We start from the raw sequence: 24,665 nt of genomic DNA on the forward strand, positions 1-24,665 counted from the left end.
GAATGCTTGAATGCGCACAACATCACAACATAATTCATTTTAATGGAATGATTCAGCATTATTGGGTGCATACAATCCTAAAGGATAGGTTCTATAGGCTATGACTCAAATAGAGAATTGGCTTATAAGGGACCCTTGAACCTTGAGTATGGATATACCTAACCACATGTGAAACAAAGAGTTTCGCGTGGGTCCAACAGTACGCATACTCATGGGCCACCCCCAAAAGGATTAGGAGTGGTTTGCGGTAACAGGGAGGACGCTTTGGCTGTCCGTCGACATAATCAAAGAGACCTGCCGATCAGCGCTACTTGCTATCCAGACTCAGAAGTTTGACCAGAGAGAGAAGAAATTCATTTTTTATGAAATGGAGAAAAAGATTCTCGATCGTGCAAATAAATCAACAAATTTAACATGTTTTAATTGAATTGTACAAATGAGTCCAAATTTCTTTATCCAGTATTCTTAAAGAAAGAATACTTGATTTGTGTCAAGGTACCCTGCAAAACAAAGCACTGTAAAATAATACCCTAAAGAAGGGCAGGTTAGTTTACACAACAATTGTAGTCCTCTTTGCAAAATGATTACATAAGTCCCCAGCAGAGTCGCCAAACTGTGAACCCTCCCCAAATATCAATGCATACAAATGCATGTGACCAAGGAAGAAATGCACATGATGTGTGTGAGTCGCCACCTTGTTTAATTATTTCAGGGTAAACTAGGAAAAAACCCTAAGTGACTCCATTTTTAATTAACCTAATTACTAGATTAATTATCCCAATGTTTAAGGCATAGCCTACGAACCCGAGGCGGATCCCGAGACCATGTCATGTTGATAAACTAACTAATGAAATGGATGCTTTGCAAGGTGAATGATGTAATTGGACCAATTGAAAGTGATTTCGACTTGCCGCTCGGGGTTAAATCCCAAACGTGCCTACGTACTTCCGTTTGAATGGAAGATCAAAGTCAACGTAGTTCGATAGGCCTTCTTTGATGGGCTTTGAATGGGTATGCTTAATGCATGAGTGTGTGTATGCTTTCTGCATTTTGTTTAGGCATTTTGCCAAAGAATTGATTGATTTGATTTTAGGTATTTGATGCCAAAAATGTTGATTTTAATGGCTTTTAGCCAAAAGGATTGATTTAGGCAATTAGTTTGCCAAAAATTGATGTTTGGGCTTATTATTGCCAAAAGATGTTTTGTTGGGCAATTGTCGCCAAAATGATTAAGGCATTTGTGCCAAAAGTCGATATTTGAAGGCTTCTAGCCAGAAGCTTGATTTAGGCAATTTGTTGCCAAAAGTTTGATTGATTTGGGCGTTTGTCGCCAAAATTGATTATTTGAAGGCTTTTAGCCAAAATGAATTGATTTAGGCAATTTTTGCCAAAAGTTGATGTGATTTAGGCGATTGTCGCCAAAATGATTGTTTGAAGGCTTTTAGCCAAAAGATTGATTAGTTCTAAGGCATTTTGCCAAAGCTTTTGATTTAAGCGATTTGTCGCTAAAAAGTGGTTAATCTAATTTATAGGCAATTTGTTTGCCAAAAATTGATTGAACCGTGGGCAATTTATTGCCAAAATGTGATTGATTTAATTGTAGGCAATTAGTTGCCAAAACGTGATTGATTAAGGCTTTTTAGCCACAATTATTGATTAATTGGACTTAAGCCGGACTGTTCGAAATAAAGACAATTAACCGTAGTTATTAATTAACTAAGTCTTTTTAGCCGATATTGTCGGAGTTTGGCATGAATACCACGATTATTGATTAACCGGGTATCTTAGCCTGAACTTAATTGAGGCAATTTATTTGTCAAATTCATGACGTGAATGCATTTATGCAGTTGTAGAATTTAGGAGTAGAAGAGAAATATGCATGAAGTGCTAAAATTAAATAGACAGGGTTTAATTATTACCTGGGTCAGTTGTTGGCCACTTCTTAGCTCCAGATTAAGCTCCTCGTTTGGGGAATATTAATTAAAATTAATTTAATTTGAGTGACCAAGTATCACAACAAGAAAGAAATAAAAACTAAATTAAAAATGCAGAAAAAGCAGTAAAAGAATCGCAAGGAGCGTAGGGGAGAAGGAGCGTCCGTCAACACAGACTAAGTGTGTAAAACTGAGGGCTTCGAGGCCAATTTATAGGCAAAATCGGACTATTTCGGTTGCCTGAGCCGCTGGGTTCGGCGGCCGGGCCGCCGGAGCTCGGTGGCTGGGCTGGCGGTTCTGCTGATTTTTTTGCTCCGGAGGCTTTTTCGGGAGTTTCGGACCTCCAAAAAATATTCCGGGACCAGTTCCGTGATCCTCGCGATGTCCCGGACGTTTTAAGTACCATATTGGCATACTTTCGGTGAACTTCCAAAATGGCCTCCGATCCGGCCGGACTGTCTGCAGTCTGAGAAAACAGGCTTTTTTGAGCCTCAAAATTTGAGTATTCACAGAATCTACCCTCAAAGCCAGTCCTTTCTTTTTCTTATCTTCCGTTGTCAAGGAAGACTTCATTTCTTCTGAAACAAGAGCTCCTATAAGATAATCATAAGTGACGGTAGTCTCTTTGTAATTCATAACAGTTCCTATAGAATCCCATTTTCTAGGTAGAATTCTAAGGATTTTCTTAACAAGCTCATCTTCTGAAATTTCCTTTCCGAGAGTTCTCAAAGGATTAACTATATTGGTAAGTCTAGAATTTAGTTCTGCAATAGTTTCTCCTTCTTTCATACTAAACATTTCGTATTCTCTCCAAAGGATATTTATTCTGGATTCTTTTACCCTGTCTGTACCCTTATAGGTTACTTTAAGTTTTTCCCATACCTCTATTGCAGATTTACATCCAGACACTTTATTATATTCAGTTGCATATAAAGCACAACGAAGAATATTAATGGCTTTTGCATTTATAGCAATGTCATTCCAGTCACCATCGGTATATTCTTCTTCAGTTTTTCTAACTAGCTCATCTCCTACAGTTTTCATGGAAATACGAGGACCAGTGATGACATTCCTCCAGCAGTTTATATCAACTGATTTCATGAAATTCTCCATTCTAGTTTTCCAGTAAGAGTAATTAGAGCCATTGAACAAAGGAGGTCTAGAAACAGATTGTCCTTCTAAAGAAGAAAGAGGAAGTGGGGTTGCCATGGGATCTTATCTCTTAAGCGGTTAAGCTTCAGTAAGTCAAGAGCGAATGCTCTGATACCAGATTGTGGGTCCCGAATATATATGGCACAACCCAAGAGGGGGGGTGAATTGGGTTTTCTAAATACTGAAATAAAATTTTAGAAATTCTAAACAAGAATTAGAATTCTAAGCACAGCAGAAAACACACAGAACTTTGTGAGAATAGAATATAAATTAGAATACCCTCACAATGTTCTAATTATAAAAGATAGAAAGTCTGTGCGAAGTGCAGCTATTGATTAAAACAGTTTCTCACTGACTTATACACTATCAGAACTTCTTTATGAAGGAAAGTTATAGAAATTGAAACTTCCTCATAAAGTTTGAGTAAACACATATAAAGCTATGTGAAAGATAGTTATTAAATTCAGAACTTCTTCACAGAACCTTAATCAAATATCAGAACAACTTTACGATGGAGAGCTATCAAGATTAGAACATCCTCATAAAGTTTAGAACATAAAATAGAAACCCAATCAGTGAAATATGCTGTGAATAGAACGACAGTTAGAACATGGTATATTCACTGTATTAGAATACCAGAGTTCTAAGGTTCAGAAAAGATAGAACTTATTACCGTTTTAGAACATCTGAATTAATAACAATATTAGCGTTTCTTAATAAAAATCAAACAGAAGTGTTATAAAGATAGTATCAAGCAATGATCAGAAATAAAGAGATCAACACAGAGAATTATAGTGGTTCGGCACTAACTCGCTTACATCCACTCCCCAAGACGCATCTTGAGATCCTCAACTAAGTAATCTCTTTTAAAGGGTAAGAGACAAACCAACAGTACAAGGCAATAGATCAACACCTAGATCTACCCTTTTGTCCCACTAGATTTTCCAAAGGTTCTAGTTAACCTCAACCCTTTTCTGTTTTTGGCAGAGTACAGAAAACTCGATTCAAGACATTACTATCCCACACATGGAGAAGGTCGCTTGATAACCTCTATCTCAATAGCTTCTAACCTAAGCTATTACACTCAAAAGTTTAACAAATAATGGGCCTGTCTACTATAGATTACACAATCTAAATAGACAGAAAGAAACTCCTATATAAGCACAGGAAAAACAATTTTATCAGATTAGAAGATCGATTAGAACACAGAATTGTTTTTCAAAAGAAATTGTAAAAATTCTTTTCACTTTAAATATGAAAACGTTAAGAGTAGAGATGAAAAGAAAATGGGGGTAGAGTAAGTTTTGAGAGAAAAAGATTCGTTCAATGAAAGAGAGTGCTCTCAAAACAAATACTCTTACTTCACCAAATGTTTAAGGCGTGAATGTTCCTTTATATAGGAAACAAAGGAGCTGTCAGCTTTTGGAAAGAGATCAGAATATCTTCTTTCCTTATTTTAGAAGATGTGAAAATCTTTGTTACAAAAAATTATTTTATCCCTTTTGGTAAGAGAATAAAACCCGATTTTCACTTTCCTTTAGAAAAGATTTTCGACAGCATTTATTTTGGAGAGAAATTATTTGCGGAAAGATGCACTTACCAAAACCGAAAGAGATTTTCCTTCATTTTTAAGGTAAGAGAATAACTTTAAACACTTTAGATCTTTCAAAATATATTTCCGAGAAGGTGAATGATTTTATTACCAAAAACATTAGAGAAGAAATCTCTTTAGTTTTAGGAAAATAAATCTTTTCGATTTGAAGGAATATTTTCGAAAATAAATTATTTTGAAGAAAACTAATTTTCCGAAAAATATTTTTGGGAGAGAAAAGGATTTTTGTGCTCATATATGGACTTTCTCTCTATCCTACAAAGTTTTCCTAAATACCTAGCTACTAGGTCTTCGAAATCTTCATACTCAAAGTAGGATTTGCCTTGTATGATATTCTTTCCAAATAATTTCTGCATAAAATAAAATTAGCACAAATAACATAATTCTAAATTTATTTGTTTTGTTTTAATCATCAAAATTCGAGATTTAAAGATTGACCATTGAGCCAACATTGCTAGTTTCATTCGACTAATTATCACTACTTACAGCCATCCCTCTTTTGTTTCACCAAACCATGGCCACTATCTTAGCAGGTCTAAGGAGGTATATGATTATCATTATATTCTATAATATCCTCCAGATATTTAAAGATATATTAAATAATATGTATTAATTGCAGGCTAGAAGGCAAGGTGGCTCTAATCACCGGAGCTGCTAGTGGCATCGGAGAATGCACGGCAAGACTCTTCTCCAAACATGGAGCTCAGGTGGTAATTGCTGATATACAGGACGAGTTAGGCCACTCAGTTCGCAAAGAAATAGATAGAGATGGCAAATACTGCTCATTTGTCCACTGCGACGTTACTAAAGAAGAAGACGTGGAAAATGCTGTTAACTCTGCTGTTTCTAAGTATGGCGAGCTAGACATTATGTTCAACAATGCAGGAATAGTCGGTGCGGTCAAACCCAACATTCTGGACAATGAAAAAGCTGAATTTGAGAAGATAATTAGTGTGAATTTAGTAGGTGCTTTCTTAGGAACTAAACATGCAGCTCGTGTAATGATCCCTAATCGAAAAGGAAGTATAATGACAACTGCAAGTGTTGCCTCCACAATTGGAGGACTTGCACCTCATGCTTACACCAGTTCGAAGCACGGAGTGGTAGGGCTCATGAGAAATACTGCAGTGGAATTGGGGCAACATGGGATTCGAGTAAACTGCATTTCGCCATACGTAGTTAATACTCCACTTGCAAGGGATTTCTTCAAGCTGGATGATCATGGAGTTTATGATGTTTATTCTAATCTTAAAGAAGCTGTGCTTGAACCGGAAGATGTGGCTCAGGCTGCTCTTTACCTGGGGAGTGATGACTCCAAGTATATTAGTGGCCATAATATGATAATAGATGGGGGATTCACTATTGTGAATCCAGCTTTCTCTATATTTCCACAATCTATCTAGTTTTTTCCAGAACTTCTTTCAGTTTGTATTTCCTTCTTGGCCTAATTAATAATATGATAATAGAGCCATTTTCTTAGGTGAGAGCCCACAAGGAAAGAAGTAGTATTTGTTCACTTGATCTTGATGAATCGGAAGTCAAACAGTTCAATGATGCAATTTAGACCAACTATTAGTTTCACATTGTGATACATGTTCCAAGCGAAATGCTATGAAAGTTTCGGAATAGCGCCTCTAACATTTTCATAGGCACTGTTTTAAGTCCTCAATTGCAGCAATTGTAAAATAATTATGGAGCACCAAGGAACTCCTAATCAAGTGCAGATATGTAAATAACTCGTTGCGACACATAAAATTGCATTCAGGTATTAGAAGAAAATTTATAAATCCATGCATGATATGCATAGCCATTTTAAGATATACTGAAAATGCATTATGTTGTATTCAATATTTTTTTGCCAATTAAAATACATAAATTTCATTCCACAAACTAAAGGTCAACCTTTTGCAATAAGTATAGAACTCTAATTATTCATTCTGCAATATTTTTGTCTCTATTTTTTGGTTTTCTATTTATTCTGGTATATTTTAGGAGTGAATACATGTGCTTGTATAATATAAAAATATATCTTTAATTTTGATTGTATAATTTTTTTTTAATTTTGGTTGTATTCAAAAATAAACTCTAATGTCATGATGTTAATTAGTGAAGCTCAAGCTCTGTTCAGGCTTTGTTCGATAAAACTCCAATTATTTATTAAATAAATGTTAGAAATTTATTTCTAATTGGGCTTATTGATTGCATTTATCTGTTTTATAAAATATTTGGGTTAAACTTAATAGTTTAAAAGGTTTAATTTAAAGCTCATTATTAAAGAGCAATCATTAAAAGAACTAATGAGCCAGTTAAATGTGTTTAGTTTCAGTGTGGTTAAATCTTAATCTGAGCTAGAATTGTATATCCTATAAGGGTTATGATAGGAGACCCTAGTAGTTTTATATACATAGGCTATGCTCTCTCTTTCTAGTCTACACTGTCAAGATAATAAATAATTTTCCATCCATTGGGAGCCTGTAGCATAGAGAGGATACACCTAGTCATTCCACAGACAATTGTGCATGGTTGTTTTAACTTCTTTCCACTTATTCTATAAGTTTTTCCGTAGTTATCTAATTTTCGTGTTTTTATCTCGGTTCCCTTATCTGAATAACTTGCACGTGATCGGGTTTAAGATATCTAGTATGGATTGCAATGACTTTTTCTCCGTTATACGCTTTCTTTGCTAGTTGCATCCTTATTTCTTGTTTACTTCTAAAATTTGAGGACGAATTTTTTTTATAAGGGGGAGACTGAAACGACCTGGAAAATCTTTTTCAAAAATTTTGCATTTAAAACTTTATTGTAAATTTTATCCAATGAAATTTAGTAAAAATATTTTATTATTGCTAAAACAAACCTGTAAACCAGTTTGAATTTTTTGAAAACCAAGTGAAAAACCTGTAAACCAAGCAAAAATCGAGTCAAATCATTAAATTGGATCAAACTGGTTCGAATCGAACCGAAATAGTCTATAAACCTTAGATTTTTTTTTCTTCTTTGTTTTCTCTTCTTCTTCCTCCTTCTGCAGGAAGCTAGCGCTGTTTTCCCCTCCCCTCCTCATTTTTCGGCCACTACTCGATGAGATCAAGTGGTGGTCAGGTTCCTTCATGCCGCTGGTCACATTTTCAGCCTTCCTTCACGCCAAATAGGCTTGCTGGGGCACGAAACCAAGCTGCCTCCTTCGATGATTTCTACTTCTTCAATTCCGGCCACCCACACCGTTTTCAGCGGTTCCAGTGGGAGAGACAAGCGTCAATCGACTCCCTTTCGCCTCTCGCCAAATGCACAAACGGAGCATGGATTTCAGCACCTTGTGAATTTTCAAGCCTGGAAATGTAGAAATCGCTCAAATTCGACAAAGATCGATTTTCTAGCCACCGTGAACAGCTGCCAATGGCGATTCGGTGACCGGCCGGTGAGACCCCAGGAGGCAAAATCATCTCCTCCTCGTGCGTATCATGGAATCATAGTCCGATTTTCGATTTGTATGCTCTAAGCCCCAGTTCCTAATTTTTGGAGTAAATTCCAATTTAAAATTTTTTTAGTTGAATAAGTTGATTTCAAATAAATAATTAATTGAATATGATTCTTGTTAGAGAACCTCGATAGGTAAACACACTTAATTCTGAACATTTGGAATATTTTAGCCTTTATGTTAGATTAGATGATTATTGAAGTAGATATAATTAAACAACAAAAAAAAATTTAGATTATTTGAATAGCTTTATATATAAATAGAATATTTTTAGTCTTTTATAAATAAATAAATTTTAATTAGTTTATGGTATTTATGGTAGCCGATTGTGATTAATTAATTGATTTAGAATTTTAGAATTATTAAGTGCATATATGTGTGCGTAATGGTTTATTAATGTTGTCTAAGGTGGGTGGGCCGTGTGAATTGAGCAATTGTTTAGATGAATGAATAATGGTTATGGCGGATGGGATTAGTTGTTGTAAATTATCCGATGGATGGGCTTTGAGAATTTATTGTTGAATTGTAGTTTCACATAGGTGGTTTAATCCAATTTGTAGGGGAGGTTCTGCCGAAATTTTGACAGAATCTAAACTAGTTTTACTTGTAAATAGGTTGTAGGTTTTATTTAGGATAGTCCTTTATTATTTATTTATTTACTTATATTTATTTATTCATTTATTTTTTGAGTACCACCCATTATATTATATTATTATTTAACACTCTTATATTTATTTGAATTGATATATGAATGTTTATTTGTACTCTTGCATGATAGTTTTTAATTGTTTAATATGATTGCATTTAATTGCATTGCTTGATTATTTGTATTGTGACATGTATTTGCCTTGTTTGCGTGGAATTGGAATGAAGTGGGTCACCATAAGTTTGTGAGGGCGGTCTTTGATACCGTCAGCCATGTATGGGGAGATCGACGCCCCCATGTACATAAGATGATATGGATTATATGGAAATTACAGGGTGGCCTTATGTTGGTATGGAAAGAAAAGAGAGTATAAAAAAAATGAAAGGGCTAGTTAAGTGAGGATTAGACCCGGCGGCTATGTATTGGGGATCAGCTGCCTGGTGCACATGTCATGAGAGGATGGGCCATGTGTGAGGATGGCTCATTAGGGGTTTCAGTGACGCCACATTTCCACTTGTTTAATTACCCGAAAGTGTGATTACTTGTGAATGCTGATGTTGTGCCATATGCTTGACCGATATGTTCATTTTAGTACTTTAGGAAGCATTTCATGTGAATGCTTATGCTATGCAATAATTATAATTCATTGTTAAATTCACATTTCTTTTGTTTAATTTTTTTTCAGGAAGTAGGTCCTTTTTGTCCCTATTAAAACTCTATCTCCTTTCCCACAGAGCTAGATAACTTTTAGAGTTAGTAGTTATTTGAATTATGTAGCTATATCTACTAAATTTATTTATATTTATCTATTAGTGAACTCCACAGTTGTAGGACCTATATCCCTCTAATCATGTAATAATAAGGATATACATTACCCTATGAATGTTTTAATTATGCATTTTAATGCAAGTATGGACTAGTAGCCCATTTTATAAATAAGGAGTATTATAAATAGCCCCAAACTATGAAATGTTTAAGATGTTATATTTGGGCTAAAGTATAATATAATTATAAGATTCATATTGATATGGTTGAATTTTAGTGGTTCAGGCTTACTATGGGCCTCGGGGGCCTTAAGCTTACCTGGACACTAGTGCGGGTTCGACCCATAGAAATGGGTCATGACATATGCGCACACCAAGGCATAACCTAGTGGTAAGTGCATTACGTCTTGATAATAGATTCAGGTTTAAATCCCCTTCCCCAATACTCAAAAAAACAAAAAAAGATGTAATATGGAATAACATATTATTGGATATTTATTTCTCTAAAAGTAATTTTAGTCAGTAAAGGTAATACTAAGATATTTATCATTATAATACTTGAGTTTACTTTTATATTTTTTGAAAGAGATTTTCAAGTGCAGGTCAATGACTATAACCATGCAAGGTTTAAACTTAAGATTATGGGAGATCATAAATTGGTTATTATATAATTTTTCTTGGAATTTTATGACAGAAGAAACCTATAAGTTTCTCGTTATTTTTCTGATTATTGGAATTAGCATAAGTAAATAGTACACTATTTTAGAGTCATGATATTGTTAAATACACATAATATGTTATTAAAATTTTAATGACAATGTTTCATGATACTAATACTTAAGGCATGAAATCTCAATGGTTATTAAATTTTATGAGTATTAATGTAGTATCTCATGTAAGAGGTTATGAATTAATATAAAGGATTGTCAATAAAGTGACTCTTTTGTAGAAATTTATAAATATTCTTGTTTACATGATGTATATTAGATGAAATTATCGAAATTATTATGTATAGTAATTTACCCAAAGGAAAATATTATATGTAATAATTTTTAATTAATGAATTTTTGTATTAGAGTAGAAACGTATGTTGAGAATTTATTTGCCCAAAGGTGATAAATTTTCTTTTTTTTAAATCTATATTCTTGTATTTTTTTCTAAAACCGGAGAATCCTATTGATGCGTCCCACATCGTCCGCGGAGTACATCCTGGGCTTGTGTATAAGGCTGGGTTCAGTCCTTCCCTCTATGAGCTAGCTTTTGGGGCGAAGTTAGGGGTCCAGTCCCTTATCATTTGGTATCAGAGCTCTGGCTCCGTAGGGTCGGTGTCTTATGGGGTTCGTCAGAACGCCGACTGAGGCAGTCGGGTCTTATGGGGGTGGGGATGATGCGTCTCACATCGGCTGCTGAGTACATCCTGGGCTAGTGTATAAGGTTGGGTTCAGTCCTTCCTCTACAAGCTAGCTTTTGGGGCGAAGTTAGGGGTCCAGTCCCTTATCACCTATTTGTATGTTATATTATCTACCCAAAGGAAATTTTATAATGTACGTTTAGAATCTCATTGGAATAATATTAGATGTTCAAAACTCATATTTTTTGCTCATAATATTCTTATTTGTATGATTATTGATTTAATAATCATGTGTATTGCTTATGTCACGACCCGTTACCTTGGGCTGGACCGGTACTAGGATCTGGATAGGCTTAAAGCCACGAAAGCCCGTAGTAAGCTAAAAATATGCAAACAAACTTTCTGTTCAATAAAAATAATAGTTCTCTAGATCCATATCAATATATTACATAATAGAAAATTTAATAAGTAATACATCAATAATTTCTAAATTTATTTTATATGATGATTGTAATTGCGGAACAATCTAAAAATTTAAAATTTCCCTTCAATACACTAAATAAAATTAATCAAGGTTTCATTTTCAATATTTTCCCTACATGTCGGGTTACTAGAAGACTTGTAACTTAAAAAAAAAATATTAAGGCAGGGATGAGCGCCTAAACTCAGTGACTAGGTTAGTTAACCCTCTCACCCTACATAATCACACAAATGCATAAATAAATCAATCTAGTCATCTGACTAGTTATATGATCATGCACTCGATCACACAAATGACATAACAACAGTAATAACAAATATGAACACCTTCACATAATCACATCACGTGGAACTTGGCCAATGGCTTTTCCAAAAGTCCCGATGAGCCGTCCTTATACATGGCCTGCCCTCTCACCACGTGTGCATTAGGGAGTCGATCCCCATACATGGCCGACCGATCTCAACCTCACTTGACCAACCCTCTTATTTTTTTATACTCTCTTTTCTTTTCCATATCAATTGGAGGCCACCTTGTGGTTTTCCATATCATATTTCATCAGATGCACACGGGGGCGCCAATCTCCCCATACATGGCCGAAGGTATCATGGACTACCCTCACAAGCACAATGGTGACCCACTTTATTCCAATTCCATACAAGCAAAGCATACATGAAGCACATCACAACTATTCAAACCATTTCCAATAGCAAAGAATAATGCAACACAAAATAACGATTTACTAAATAATGCATGTCTAGCATTTAGTCATATATGCATGGATGCAAATGCAGGTGGATGATGCGAATTATCTAACACTACTCACTGTTAGACAGTTTAGTTAGAAGTATGTTCCTTTCCCGATACTCTTCTATTTGGAATTTGATTCCTCGTAACCCGCAAGAATATCTAAAGGAAGAACTAAAATAAGTTTACTAGTCATGAATTCTAATTGTCCTTTTCTAATATCTAATTTTTAATAATATTGTATCTGTTTTTTTTTTCAATTATTTAATCCGGATATTCTAAATTGACTTAACTCCCCTATCTCGGTTTCCTAATCTTAAGTTTCCTATTGTAATCTATATCTCTTATATATGCTAATCTAACCTCATTATAATTCTTTAACTAAACAATCTTCCGTAAACATTAATTAATAAAAATAAAAGTAAGCTAATTTCATTATTTAAGTTTGTCCTACCGAAACTCCGACAACATCTCCCCTAAAATAGAGCTGTCTACTTGATTCAAAGCATATCAAACATTCAATTTGCATAGCTCATCCACTAGGCGATTCAATTTCAAACACCCGGTCTGATTTTGTAAAAGTGGGCCTCGTCCCATTGTGGAGCCCGACAATGGCTTTTTTGCCACGTTGGCCCTAAAATGGGGCCACCCACCCTCATTTGCCAATAAATAGGCATTGAGAGGTGTGAAATGGGGGATTCTTTTTTGGAAAACAAGGGAAAACTCTTGCATTTTACAAACTCAACCATAGAAATCTAAAGGCAACTTGTGTTAACCTTGGATTTGTGGTGAGAATCCATTGTTAATCAATCAAAAAAACCCCTTGTAGACAATTTAGAATCTTAAAAACACAAATTCTAACCTTGAATCTCAGACTTTTGGATCAAGGATCAAGTGTTGGGTTTTCCTTCATCCATTTTTGAGCAAATCATTAAAGAAATCACAGAAGGTAGATTCTTAGAACCTTTAAATGCTTTCTTCATCTCTTTCTTTACTTTTTCGGTGTTTAAAACATCATTTCTGGGTCTGGTTGTAAGGGAAACCTAGGATTAACCAAACATGGGTTTTTGCACCTCTATGTGGCAGGGCAACTGTAGTGGCGTGCGCCACTACGTGTGGCGTGTGCCACAAGTGCCACGAAACTCCTATTCTTACCCAATAAACGTCTCGATTTGGTGATCTGGTGGCCAAGATCCGACCTTAAAAGGTTTGTGATGCGCATTAGGTCATATATGGATCAAATAAACAAATCAAACATGATTAAGAGCATTAATTGCTGGATTTGTTCATCTTTCTAGGATGAACATCAAGATCATAAGCATAAAGAATGTTAAAACATTTAAATTTATGTCATTTAATTATTGTCTTTTACTTTACAAACATTTTATTATTCCTATTCTTTATTATTTTTGTCCTTTAAATTCTTGTCATTTATTTTAATGTTCATTATTATTATGCTAACCCTTTATTTATTAATCTTGTATCATTTACATTCATCATATTCATGATTATTGGATGATTGATTGTGTTGTGATCTTGTAATTTATATATACTTTTGTGGATACTTGTTATTCTTTATGTTTGTTACTTGTGGTTTGGATTTATTTTTGATTTAAGCTTCTTAATGCAAAATGTAAAAGGGTCCTTAGTGGGATTCCTATTATTCTTTGATGTAATTATTATTTGGGTTTGGGAAATTTGGAGGGTTTAAGAGTAGATTGTATTAATTAGGGTAACTCTTTTCTCCTCACCTCCCCTTCTTTGATTGATTTATGTTGTATGGATGATATTGTATGTAAGCTTGACATGTTTTCCAAAAAGTGCATAAAAGGTTTTACATCTCAATTTTTAGTTAATTGCATTATTAAATTATTGTGAATGTCTGGACAATGTGGAGGCTGGCTTAGCCGAGCGAAATGGGTGCCTAGCACCTTCCCATTTCATACCTAACTCCGGACCCTGTCTCTGGTTTAAAATTAGATTAGTCGATTCCAAAGAATCGGCTGATTTGAGAATTTTCCCTAATAAGGGTGGCGACTCCAAAATAAATCTCTTACCAAAGTAAAAGAACCTTTTTCCGAGGATTAAACGGGTCTAATATTTTTATTTGATAAAATATATCAAGCTCATACGATTCGATTCTTTCCAAATCTCTTTTGGGAAAATCCAGTGTACCCAACCGCAATGAGGGGATGCTACTCCATTATGGATGGTTTTGCAGGGTATAACCAGATTCTCATGCCATTATTAGATAAGGTCAAGATAGCATTCATGATAGAGTTTGGAACTTTTTGCTATCGGGTGATGTCGTTTGGCTTAAAGAATGCCGGGGCTACCTACTAAAGGATGGCAACTACATTATTTCATGACATGATCCACAAAGAGCTAGAGGTTTATATTGATGATATGACTGACATGACTAAAACACCAGAAGAACATCCAGCAACCCTAGAGTGGTTCATGGATAGAGTAAGCAAGTACAAGCTACAGCTGAACCCGAAGAAGTGTGTATTTGGGGTAACCTCCGGAAAACTGCTAGGATTTATAATAAGGCCAAAATGAATATAGATCGATACATACAAGATTAAGGTGATCTAAGAGATGGAGCTGCCCAAGAGAGAAAAGCAAGTGAGAAGTTTTATGGGAAAGATTCAGTATGTCAGCAAGTTTTTATTGAAGTTGTCTATAGTGTGTGATCCAATCTTGAAGCTGTTAAGGAAAGATCAACTAGCAAAGTGGATAGATCACTGCCAGATAGCTTTTGACAAAATCAAGGAATATTTGTCAAGTCCCCCAGTTTTATGCCCGCCAAAACTAGGGAAACCCTTAATTTTGTACTTGACAGTGGAAGATGCTAGAGTTGGAGCCATGTTAGCATAAGCTGATGAAGCAGGTGTTGAGAAGGCAGTGTATTACTTGAGTAAGAAGCTTCTTCCAAATGAACAAAAATATAACTTGATTGAAAGAACTTGCTTAGCAATGGTATGGGCAACCATAAAACTTCGACACTACTTTTAGTCTTATAAGGTCATAGTGGTATCAAGGATGGATCCAGTGAAGTATTTGTATGGAACACCAGCACTACTTGGAAAGGTAGCAAGATGGTTAATCCTGTTATCATATTTTGATATTGAGCATGCTACAAAGAAAATCATCAAAGGACGAGCAATTGCAGATTTTCTAGCAGCATGGTTTCGTGACGTCCTACAGTGGATAACTTAAAGGGTTTATCCTAACTCAACTACTACAGATGATAGAAGAACTATACAATGTCTGGCATTACAATTTGCAGCCTTAGACGGTCAGTTGTACAAAAGAATGTCAGACAGGGTATTGTTGAGATGTGTATCAAGAAAAAAAGCTGAATAGATTATGGAACAGATCCATGCAGGGGTTTGTGGCAACCACATGAATGGAAAAGCACTAGCTGATGGAGGTCCATCTAGCCTAGCCTTACAAGCTGCCCTAGACATGGGCCTTAGTCTTAACCCCATTAGTGAAGTTGATGAAGAAACTCCAAGTGAAGAAGGGCTTAGTGGGGGTGGCATGTTCAATCTGTAACTACAACTCCTTTTGAAGCCCTTTGGACTTTTTCAAACTTTCATCTTGGAAGACTGCAATCAAGGTCCACTTAGTTGATCTTTGTCTATGAAATTGAGCCCATTTGTGCCACTTTCATGCATAAAGCAAATCAATAGAAGACACTTTCTCATCTACCGAAGTCGAGTTAGTGGCAAAACTCGATCTCTAACACAATCGTCTGTTCTTGGAGCAGAAGCAATTTGCTTAGATTTACATCCATCCCAAGGTATCATTTCTAATACATCGGTGGGACAGGCCCGGACACATTGAGTACCCATTTTGCTGGAGCACTGACAGTGATTTTCGCAAGTGTACGAAATGGCAACAAGTAATATAGCGTAAGAGAGTATCGTATCCACAGGGATTGTATATCAAGTACCAAAATTATGTTAACCTATTATTATTTAAACAGTAATAATAAAGAATTGTTGTAAGGAAAATGAATTTGGAAGTAAAAACACAGGAGGAGTTCAAGCACAAAAATTTGGTAAAAAGAAATCAGGGAATTAAACTACTAGGGAAGTTGATTTCACTTAATTCTATCCAACTTATTTTATTAGTTCATTAATCAACTTTAATTGTTCAAGTAGGAGAAACAACCCTAGAGTTACTAATAAGCTCTCCCGATGTATTGTTAGCTATTCTAATCTAGTTTAATTACCTATCTTCCAATAGTGAAATCAAACATAAATCAGATCCTTGGGTTTTGTGGTTGTTTTGTGAGTTCATAACCTAATACTCATTAACTTATGAAAACCCCCCTTGAGTCAAACCATATAGCTTCCGCATCAAGTTATTATTCTCAAGTAAATTATTATCTTTTTCATATCAATAACCATTCTCCCGATAGCGATTATTGAAATAACTCAATCTAGGGGAAATTTTCTACTTGGAAGCTTTAAGCACAATAATAAGTTATAACAAGAACAATGAAAAATAAATCTAATATTATAAATTGGAATCGAATTAAGTTACATCAAATCCCTAGTATAGGAGTTTAGCTGGATATAATAATTAAATAAAACTCAATCATACTTGAATCAATCATCATACTTAATGACAATAATGAAAAGAAAAACAAGATGAAGAGTTTAGAAATAAAAACTGAATCACAGCTATGTGGATGGCTTCCTTGAGTCTTGGCACAAATCTTGGATGCTTGAAGTCTTCGAGAGAGAGAGAATTATGTAGAGAATTGCACAAAAAAATGAGATCCCTAGCAATGAGAAGTTCCCCTCTTTATACAGAGCTCCTGAAGGCAAATCTGACTTCTTTTAGGAAATAGAATCCTTATTTGGTGCAAAATCTTCTATAGGAGATCATGACTGTTTAGGCTTTGGATTTTTTCTTAATTAGGACTCCTTTCTCTCCCAAAATAGGTATAGGTCTTGTTTAGTACATTTAGGAAACTCTCCGAGGCGGGCCCATGTGAGGAAAAGATTGATTTGCGTCTTTAATTCATGCTAGTTCTATCTTCGCAGCACGGGCGTGCCATTATGAACGGCTTGGGTGTGCTTAGGTCTGGAAGTCTAGCTGGTGAAGCATGGGGTGTGCTAGGCAAGCACACCCTGATGAATCCTTGAGGCACGGGCGTGCCACTTAGCACAGGTAGGGCGTGCTTGCTTCTATCACTCCCACCTGGAATTGTCATGGGCGTGCTAGGCTTGACTCGCCCTAATCCCATTTTGGCACGGCCGTGCCTTTTGGCACCACCCAGGCCATGCTCTCTTCTATCTCTCCCTTGTTTTCCTTAGCTTCTAGCACGGTTGTGCCTTCTAGCACGGTTGTGCCTTCTAGCACGGGCTGGGTGTGCTTTAGGCTGAGTGTCTTACCTTGTAATATTCTTTTCTACGCCAAATTCCTACAATTTTCTCTTAGATCAAGCGGGTTAAGAATCAAGGAAGCTTTGAACAAAATTATACTAGAATTGAATTTAAAATCAAATCAAAGTGATAAAACTCACTAAAATTCTAATAAAAACTATATTAAAAATACTATAAAATTAACACCTATCAAGCACCTTTCCAGCTTTTGCTTAGCTATTTTGGAACCTTAGTTTGAGTCTTTTGAGCTGTGCTTCTTTAATTAGTTTATGGTTGTTGGTGTGATGGCCATCATGTCTTCAAGTCCTTTAATTAGTTGATAGCTGTTAGTGTGATGGTCATTATGTCTTCAAGTGCTTGCTGTTGGTGTGATGGCCATTGTGTCTCCTATTTTCCCTTTTTATAGGGCATCCTTGTGTATTTTGAAACAGATTTTTGAATAACAAGAAAGTGTTAATCACATTTGGGTTTTATTAGTTTCCAAAAACTATTGGGTTTTATTTGTTTCCAAAAACAATCATCTATCTTTGTCATTTTAATCTTTGTCATTAGTCACCTTAGCCTTTCATCACGTTTTCAATCAAGTCAGACCCTAGCACGGCCAGGGCATGCACTGTAGCACGGGCGTACTTTTCTCCACTCCAAGAGTTAGACTCTAACACGGCCAGGGCGTGCACTGTAGCACGGGAGTGTCACTGTAGCACGCGTGTTTCTCCATCAATACCATAGCCTTTTTTGCCACGCCATCAGTTGGTATCAGAGCCAACAATCTTACACTCTTTCCCTTTCATTTGTTTTCTTAGTTATGCTTAATAACCAACAAACATATCTTAACAAGGACAAACAAGTCATGTCAAAAGATCAAGATCTATCCTCAGTAATTGAGAAAATGAGGTTGGAAATGGAAGTTCTTAAGGCCAAGAATGAAGCCCTAGAAACACTTATCCAAAATACCCCCCAAAATACCCAAAATCCTCATGAAGAGGAGCTGACTAATGCAGATTTCAATGGAGAGGACCAGCACCTTGTGTTGGGACGTGGAGGTTTTAGAGGAAAAGGAAGAGGCTGTTTCATGGAGGATTTGGCCAAGGGGGTAGGCGTTTGCCACCACCCATCCGTGTTGAAAAACAAGAAGAATCTTTCAACTATAAAATCGAATTACCTAAATTTCACGGTAAGATTGATGCTGATGCCCATCTTGAATGGATATACTCAATGGAGAGATCCTTTGAACTGAGGGAAGTAACCAAAGACAAAAGGATGAAGCTTGCTGCTATGAGGTTGAAGGGATATGCTGCCCTTTGGTGGGATAATTTGCAAAAGTGAAGAATGAGGGAAGGGAGACCTCAGATTACTCAATGGGATAGGATGAAAGAAGAGATGGATGCAGTGTTCTTACCACCCCATTACAGACAGAAAATGATTGAGCAAATGTTGAGCCTCAAACAAGATACTAAAACCGTGGAACAATACACCATGGAATTTGAGGAATTCTTATTGAAGTTGTGAGGTCGAGGAGACCGAGGAGCTGATCATGGGGCATTTTCTCCAAGGCTTGCGTTTTGACATCCAAGACATGGCAAGCTTCTACCCTTATGAATCTCTTATTGAATTGAAGAGATTAGAATTGAGAAGTGAGACAAGTTTGAAGCATTCACACCAAAACAAAACTAACACCAAACCGAGCTCTAGTAGCCCCCATTCTGCCCCTATCAAGACCACGTACACACTCTAACCAAAACCCCCCTCTTCAAAACACTTCCAGCACACCAAGAAATACCCAATCTGCCCCACCATCCAAAAGTACCTCTAAGAATGCTTTGAAATGTTTCAAATGCCAAGGGTATGGACATTTCCAATCTGAATGTCCTTCAAGGAAAGTAATGACCCTTAGAGAGATAGAGGAGATTGAGGAAGAAATATACCATGCTAATTCTCTTGTGGTAAATAATGAATTGAATGTTGATAAGGGTGCAACCCTTGTTTGTGATGCAATGGAAGATGGGAGTGTTTAGTGATGATGCGTATTTTGAGTATTGAAAAGAGTAAGGAGGATTGGAGGAGGAAATCCCTTTTTCACACCAGATGTTTAACAAAGAACAAATTATGTGAAGTTATTATTGATAGTGGTGCATGTGAGAATGTTGTATCCAATGAGATGGTTGCAAAGTTGGGACTGAAAATCGAGCCAATTGACACTCCTTACACATTGGCATGGTTGAATTCTGAACATGAAATTAAGGTCACTAAGAAGTGTCTAATTCCTTTTACAATTGGGCAATACGTGGATGAGGTGAGCTACCATGTTATCCCAATGGCAGATTGTCACTTGCTTTTTGGGAGGCCTTGGTTGTATGATAAGGATGTGCAATACCAAGGAAAAGCCAATACTTACACCTTTTTCCATGAGGGTAACACCATCTTGCTCACACCTTTACTACCCGAGAACCAAAGAAGAAAAAGGAAGTTAGAATGGTTGGATTGTTATCCAATGATGAGAAGAGTGAGATCATGGAAGGGCCGCCTAGCTGTGTTCCAATTGATGTGGAGGATGAACCCAAATAAAATCATATGATTCCAAAAGAGGTACAATTTCTTATTAGAGAGTTTGAGAGAGTTTTCCCAACCACTTTACCTATTGGTTTGCCCCCTCTAAGATCAATACAACATGAGATCAATTTTGTTTCGGGAGCTCAAATTCCTCATAAACACTCCTATAGAATGAGTCCTAGAGAGAGTTATGAATTGGCAAGCAAAAATTTCTATTGGCCAAAGATGTAGAAAGAGGTTTCAAGACTCGTTGAGGGTTATAATACTTGTAAGCAATCCAAGATGACTATACAAGCTCACGAACCATATATGCCTTTGCTGATTCCAAGCTCACCATGGGAAGATGTAAGTATTGATTTCATTGTTGGCTCGCCAAGAACAAGACGAAATCATGATTCCATTATGGTTGTGGTAGATAGGTTCTTGAAAATGGCTCATTTTATTGCTTGTAACAAAACTAATAATGCATCTCATGTTCTGAATTTGTACTTTGAGAATGTTGTAAGACTCCATGGAATTCCTAGGAGTATAGTAAGTGATAGGGATGTAAAGTTTTTGAGTCATTTTTGGAGACATCTGTGGGCAAGGTTAGGGACTAAATTGAAGTTTAGCACATCATTTCATCATCAAACAGATGGGCAAATAGAAGTGGTCAATCGAAGCTTGGGCAACATTTTGAGAAGTTTGCTCAAGGGGAAAGTGAAGAATTGGGATTCTTTATTGGCTCATGCTGAATTTGCTTACAATAGTTCGAAGAGTAAGACCACAAATTTTACTCCTTTTGAGTTAGTTTATAGAGCTAATCCACTTGTTCCTCTTGATTTGAGCAAAGCACACTCTTGTATTCCCACTAACTTAAAGGCCGAGGACAGAGCTACTAAAATTGTCAAACTCCATGCTAAGGCAAAAACACATATTGAGAAGAAGAATAAAGCCTACAAGATGCAAGCAAAGTTGAAACCTATTGTGGAGTTTAAAGAAGGTGACTTAGTGTGGGTTCACTTGAGGAAGGAACGATTCCCTTCTAAAAGAAAGAATACACTTATGCCTAAAGTTGAGGGTCCTTACAAAATCATAAAGAAGGTAAATCAAAATGCTTACAAAGTAGAGCTGCCCCCGACTTACAAGATGTCTAACACCTTCAATGTAAGTGACTTAGCTAAATACAAGGAAGACACCATGTCAACTTCTGACCAAGTTGAAACTTTTCAAGAAGGGGAGAATGATGGAGGTCCATCTAGCCTAGCCTTACAAGCTACCCTAGACATAGGCCTTAGTCTTGACCCCATTAGTGAAGTTGATGAAGACACTCCAAGTGAAGAAGGGCTTAGTGGGGGTGGCATGTTCAATCTGCAACTACAACTCCTTTTGAAGCCCTTTGGACTTTTTCAAACCTTCATCTTTGAAGACTGCAATCAAGGTCCACTTAGTTGATCTTTGTCTATGAAGTTCAGCCCATTTGTGCCCTTTGCTGGAGCACCTTTCCAGCTTTTGCTTAGCTATTTTGGAACCTTAGTTTGTGTCTTTTGAGCTGTGCTTCTTTAATTAGTTTATGGCTGTTGGTGTGATGGCCATCATGTCTTTAAGTCCTTCTTTAATTAGTTGATAGCTGTTAGTGTGATGGTCATTATGTCTTCAAGTGCTGGCTATTGGTGTGATGGCCATTGTGTCTCCTGTTTTCCCTTTTTATAGGGCATCCTTGTGTATTTTGAAACAGATTTTTGAATAATAAGAAAGTGTTAATCACATTTGGGTTTTATTAGTTTCCAAAAACTATTGGGTTTTGTTTGTTTCCAAAAACAATCATCTATCTTCGTCATCTTAATCTTCATCATCAGTCACCTTAGCCTTTCATCATGTTTTCAATCAAGTCAGACCCTAGCACGGCCAGGGCGTGCACTGTAGCATCGGTACTGTAACACGGGCGTGCTTTTCTCCACTCCAAGAGTCAGACTCTAGCATGGCCAGGGCGTGCACTGTAGCACGGGCATGTCACTGTAGCACGAGCGTGTCACTATAGCACGGGCACTATAGCTTTAATCTAAGCTTGGAAAAGCTTGTTTTAAGGTTAGTGTTCATAAATACACTTTGTTTCAAATTTTGATTTTGTGAATTTATGCTACTTTGTGAAAATTTGGGAATTCCATATGAATTGATTAAATTGTTGAACTTTGATGTATAATTGTACATATGTTATGTTTAGAAATTTTCCCTATGGTAAATTGGAACTTTGGGAAAAAAAATGAAGAATTAGTTTATTTGATGCATGATGAAGTTTTAAATGTGTTTTTCGGTGTGATTAAGGGCTATTTTTCGATTCTTTTTATTTTCCATCTCTATCCATGAAAGTTATAGGTCTACTTCTTAGCTTTTAAACCCATCCTCTTATGTCCAATTTCGATACTTATAGCTTATAACCACTGATTTATACGCTAAAACTGATTCTGTCATACCAGCCCACATGCATCTCCAAATTGATTGCTCATTTTGGCCATTAAAATGGCAAGATTATGTTTTGAGTTCTTCATGAAAGTTGTTTCCATGTATCTTAAGACTCCCATGGATTTAGATTTGTTTAATTTGAGTGCTTGGATAAGTAGTAATTAAATAAACATTGGACTTGGTTGTCCTAAATCAGGTCTAGACTATTAGTTCATGTTCCTAGATTTTGTTTACTGTCTTACAGATTGATCTGGACTATTGTCCCTTCATAACATTTGTAGAATTTTGTCTTAGCTCTCTAATGAATGAAACTTCACTCAATTTGAAAAACATAAATGACACAAATGATCTATGACAGTGGTTTTCGCAAGTGTACGAAATCGCAACAACTAATATAGAGTAAGAGAGTATCGTATCCACAGGGATTGTATAACAATTACCAAAATTATGTTAACCTATTATTATTTAGACGATAATAAGAGAGAATTGCTATAAGGGAAATAAAATTTAAAGTGAAAACAGAAAGAGATCAAGTACAAAATTTAGGTGAAAAGAAATCAGGAAATTAAACTACTAGGGAATTTGAATTCACTTAATTCTATCCAGCTTATTTTATTAGTTCATTAATCAACTTTAATTGTTCAAGTAGGAGAAACAACCCTAGAATTACTAACAAGCTCTCCCGATGTATTGTTAGCTATTCTAATCTAGTTTAATTACCTATCTTCCAATAGTGAAATTAAACATAAATCAGATCCTTAAGTTTTATGGTTGTTTTGTGAGTTCATAACCTAATAATCATTAACTTATGAAAACCCCCCTTGAGTCAAACCATATAGCTTCCGCGTCAAGTTATTATTCTCAAGTAACTTATTATCTATTTCATATCAATAACTCTTCTCCCGATAGCGTTTATTGAAATACATCAATCCAGGGGAAATTTTCTGCCTGGAAGCTTTAAGCACAATAATAAGTTATAACAAGAACAATGAAAAATAAATCTAATATTATAAACTGGAATCGAACTAAGTTACATCAAATCCCTAGTATAAAAGTTTAGCTGGACATAGTAATTAAATAAAACTCAATCATACTGGAATCATTCATCATACTTAAAGATAATAATGAAAAGAAAAAAAAACAAGATGAAGAGTTTAGAATTAAAAACTGAATCACAGCTATGAGGATGGCTTCCTTGAATGTTGGCACAAATCTTGGATGCTTGAAGTCTTGAGAGAGAGAGAATTATGTAGAGAATAGCACAAAAAAACGAGATCCCTAGCAATGAGAAGTTCCCCTCTTTATATAGAGCTCCTGAAGGTGAGTCTGACTCCTTTTAGGAAATAGAATCCTTATTTAGTGCAAAATCTTCTATAGGAGATCATGACTGTTTAGGCTTTTGATTTCTTCTTGATTAGGACTCCTTTCTCTCCCAAAATAGGTCTAGGTCTTGTTTAGTGTGTTTAGGAAACTCCCCGAGGTCGGCCCATGTGAGAAAAAGATTGATTCGCGTATCTAGTTCACGCTAGTTTTGTCTGCGCAGCACGGGCGTGCCATTGTGCACAGGCTGGGTGTGCTTAAGTCTGGAAGTCTGGCTAGTGAAGCACGGGGTGTGCTAGGCAAGCACACCCTTGACATCCTTGAGGCACGGGCATGCCACTTAGCACAGGCGGGGCATGCTTGCTTCTGCCACTCCTGCCTGGAATTGTCATGGGCTTGCTAGGCTTGACACGCCCTAATCCTATTTTGGCACGGCCGTGCCTTTTGGCACCACCCTGGCCGTGCTCTCTTCTGTCTATCCTTTGATTTCCTTAGCTTCTAGCACGGTTGTGCCTTCTAGCATGGCCTGGGTGTGCTAGAGGTTGAGTGTCTTGCCTTGTAAAGTTCTTTTCTGTGCCAAATTCCTACAATTTTCTCTTAGATCAAGCGAGTTAAGAATCAAGGAAGCTTTAAACAAAATTATACTAAAATTGAATTAAAATAAAATTAAAGAAATAAAACTTACTAAAATTCTAATAAAAACTATATTAAAAACACTATAAAATTAACACCTATCAAAATTCCCCAAACTTAAACCATTGCTTGTCCTCAAGCAACAAAACTAAATTT

At 36.2% G+C, this 24,665-nt stretch overlaps 1 protein-coding gene across 2 annotated transcripts; it reads left to right on the top strand.

Moving 5' to 3' along the window:
- Nucleotides 1-2,303: 2,303 nt before the first annotated feature.
- LOC105645135 (borneol dehydrogenase, mitochondrial) lies at nucleotides 2,304-6,177 on the top strand. 2 transcript variants are annotated; one of them, XM_089725544.1, is made up of 2 exons: nucleotides 2,304-2,326; nucleotides 5,318-6,177. In XM_089725544.1, the coding sequence occupies exons 1-2, from the start codon at nucleotides 2,316-2,318 to the stop codon at nucleotides 6,099-6,101; spliced, it is 795 nt and encodes a 264-aa protein (XP_089581670.1). In that variant the 5' UTR covers nucleotides 2,304-2,315; the 3' UTR covers nucleotides 6,102-6,177. The 2 variants fall into 2 exon arrangements, with proteins under 2 accessions (XP_089581670.1, XP_089581668.1); XM_089725542.1 differs by lacking the exon at nucleotides 2,304-2,326 and adding an exon at nucleotides 5,150-5,241.
- Nucleotides 6,178-24,665: the final 18,488 nt, after the last annotated feature.

Source organism: Jatropha curcas, chromosome 1 (assembly GCF_041381405.1).
Source record: "Jatropha curcas cultivar XTBG-Jc1 chromosome 1, XTBG_Jcur_1.0, whole genome shotgun sequence".
NCBI classification, from domain to species: domain Eukaryota; kingdom Viridiplantae; phylum Streptophyta; class Magnoliopsida; order Malpighiales; family Euphorbiaceae; genus Jatropha; species Jatropha curcas.

What these genes read in the sequence shown, in the direction of transcription:
- LOC105645135 (XM_089725542.1), top strand. Translation starts at nt 5,213, where the DNA reads ATGGCCACTATCTTAGCAGGTCTAAGGAG. An exon ending in ATCTTAGCAGGTCTAAGGAG is followed by an intron (nt 5,242 to 5,317) that starts GTATATGATTAT and finishes TATTAATTGCAG; the next exon opens with GCTAGAAGGCAAGGTGGCTC.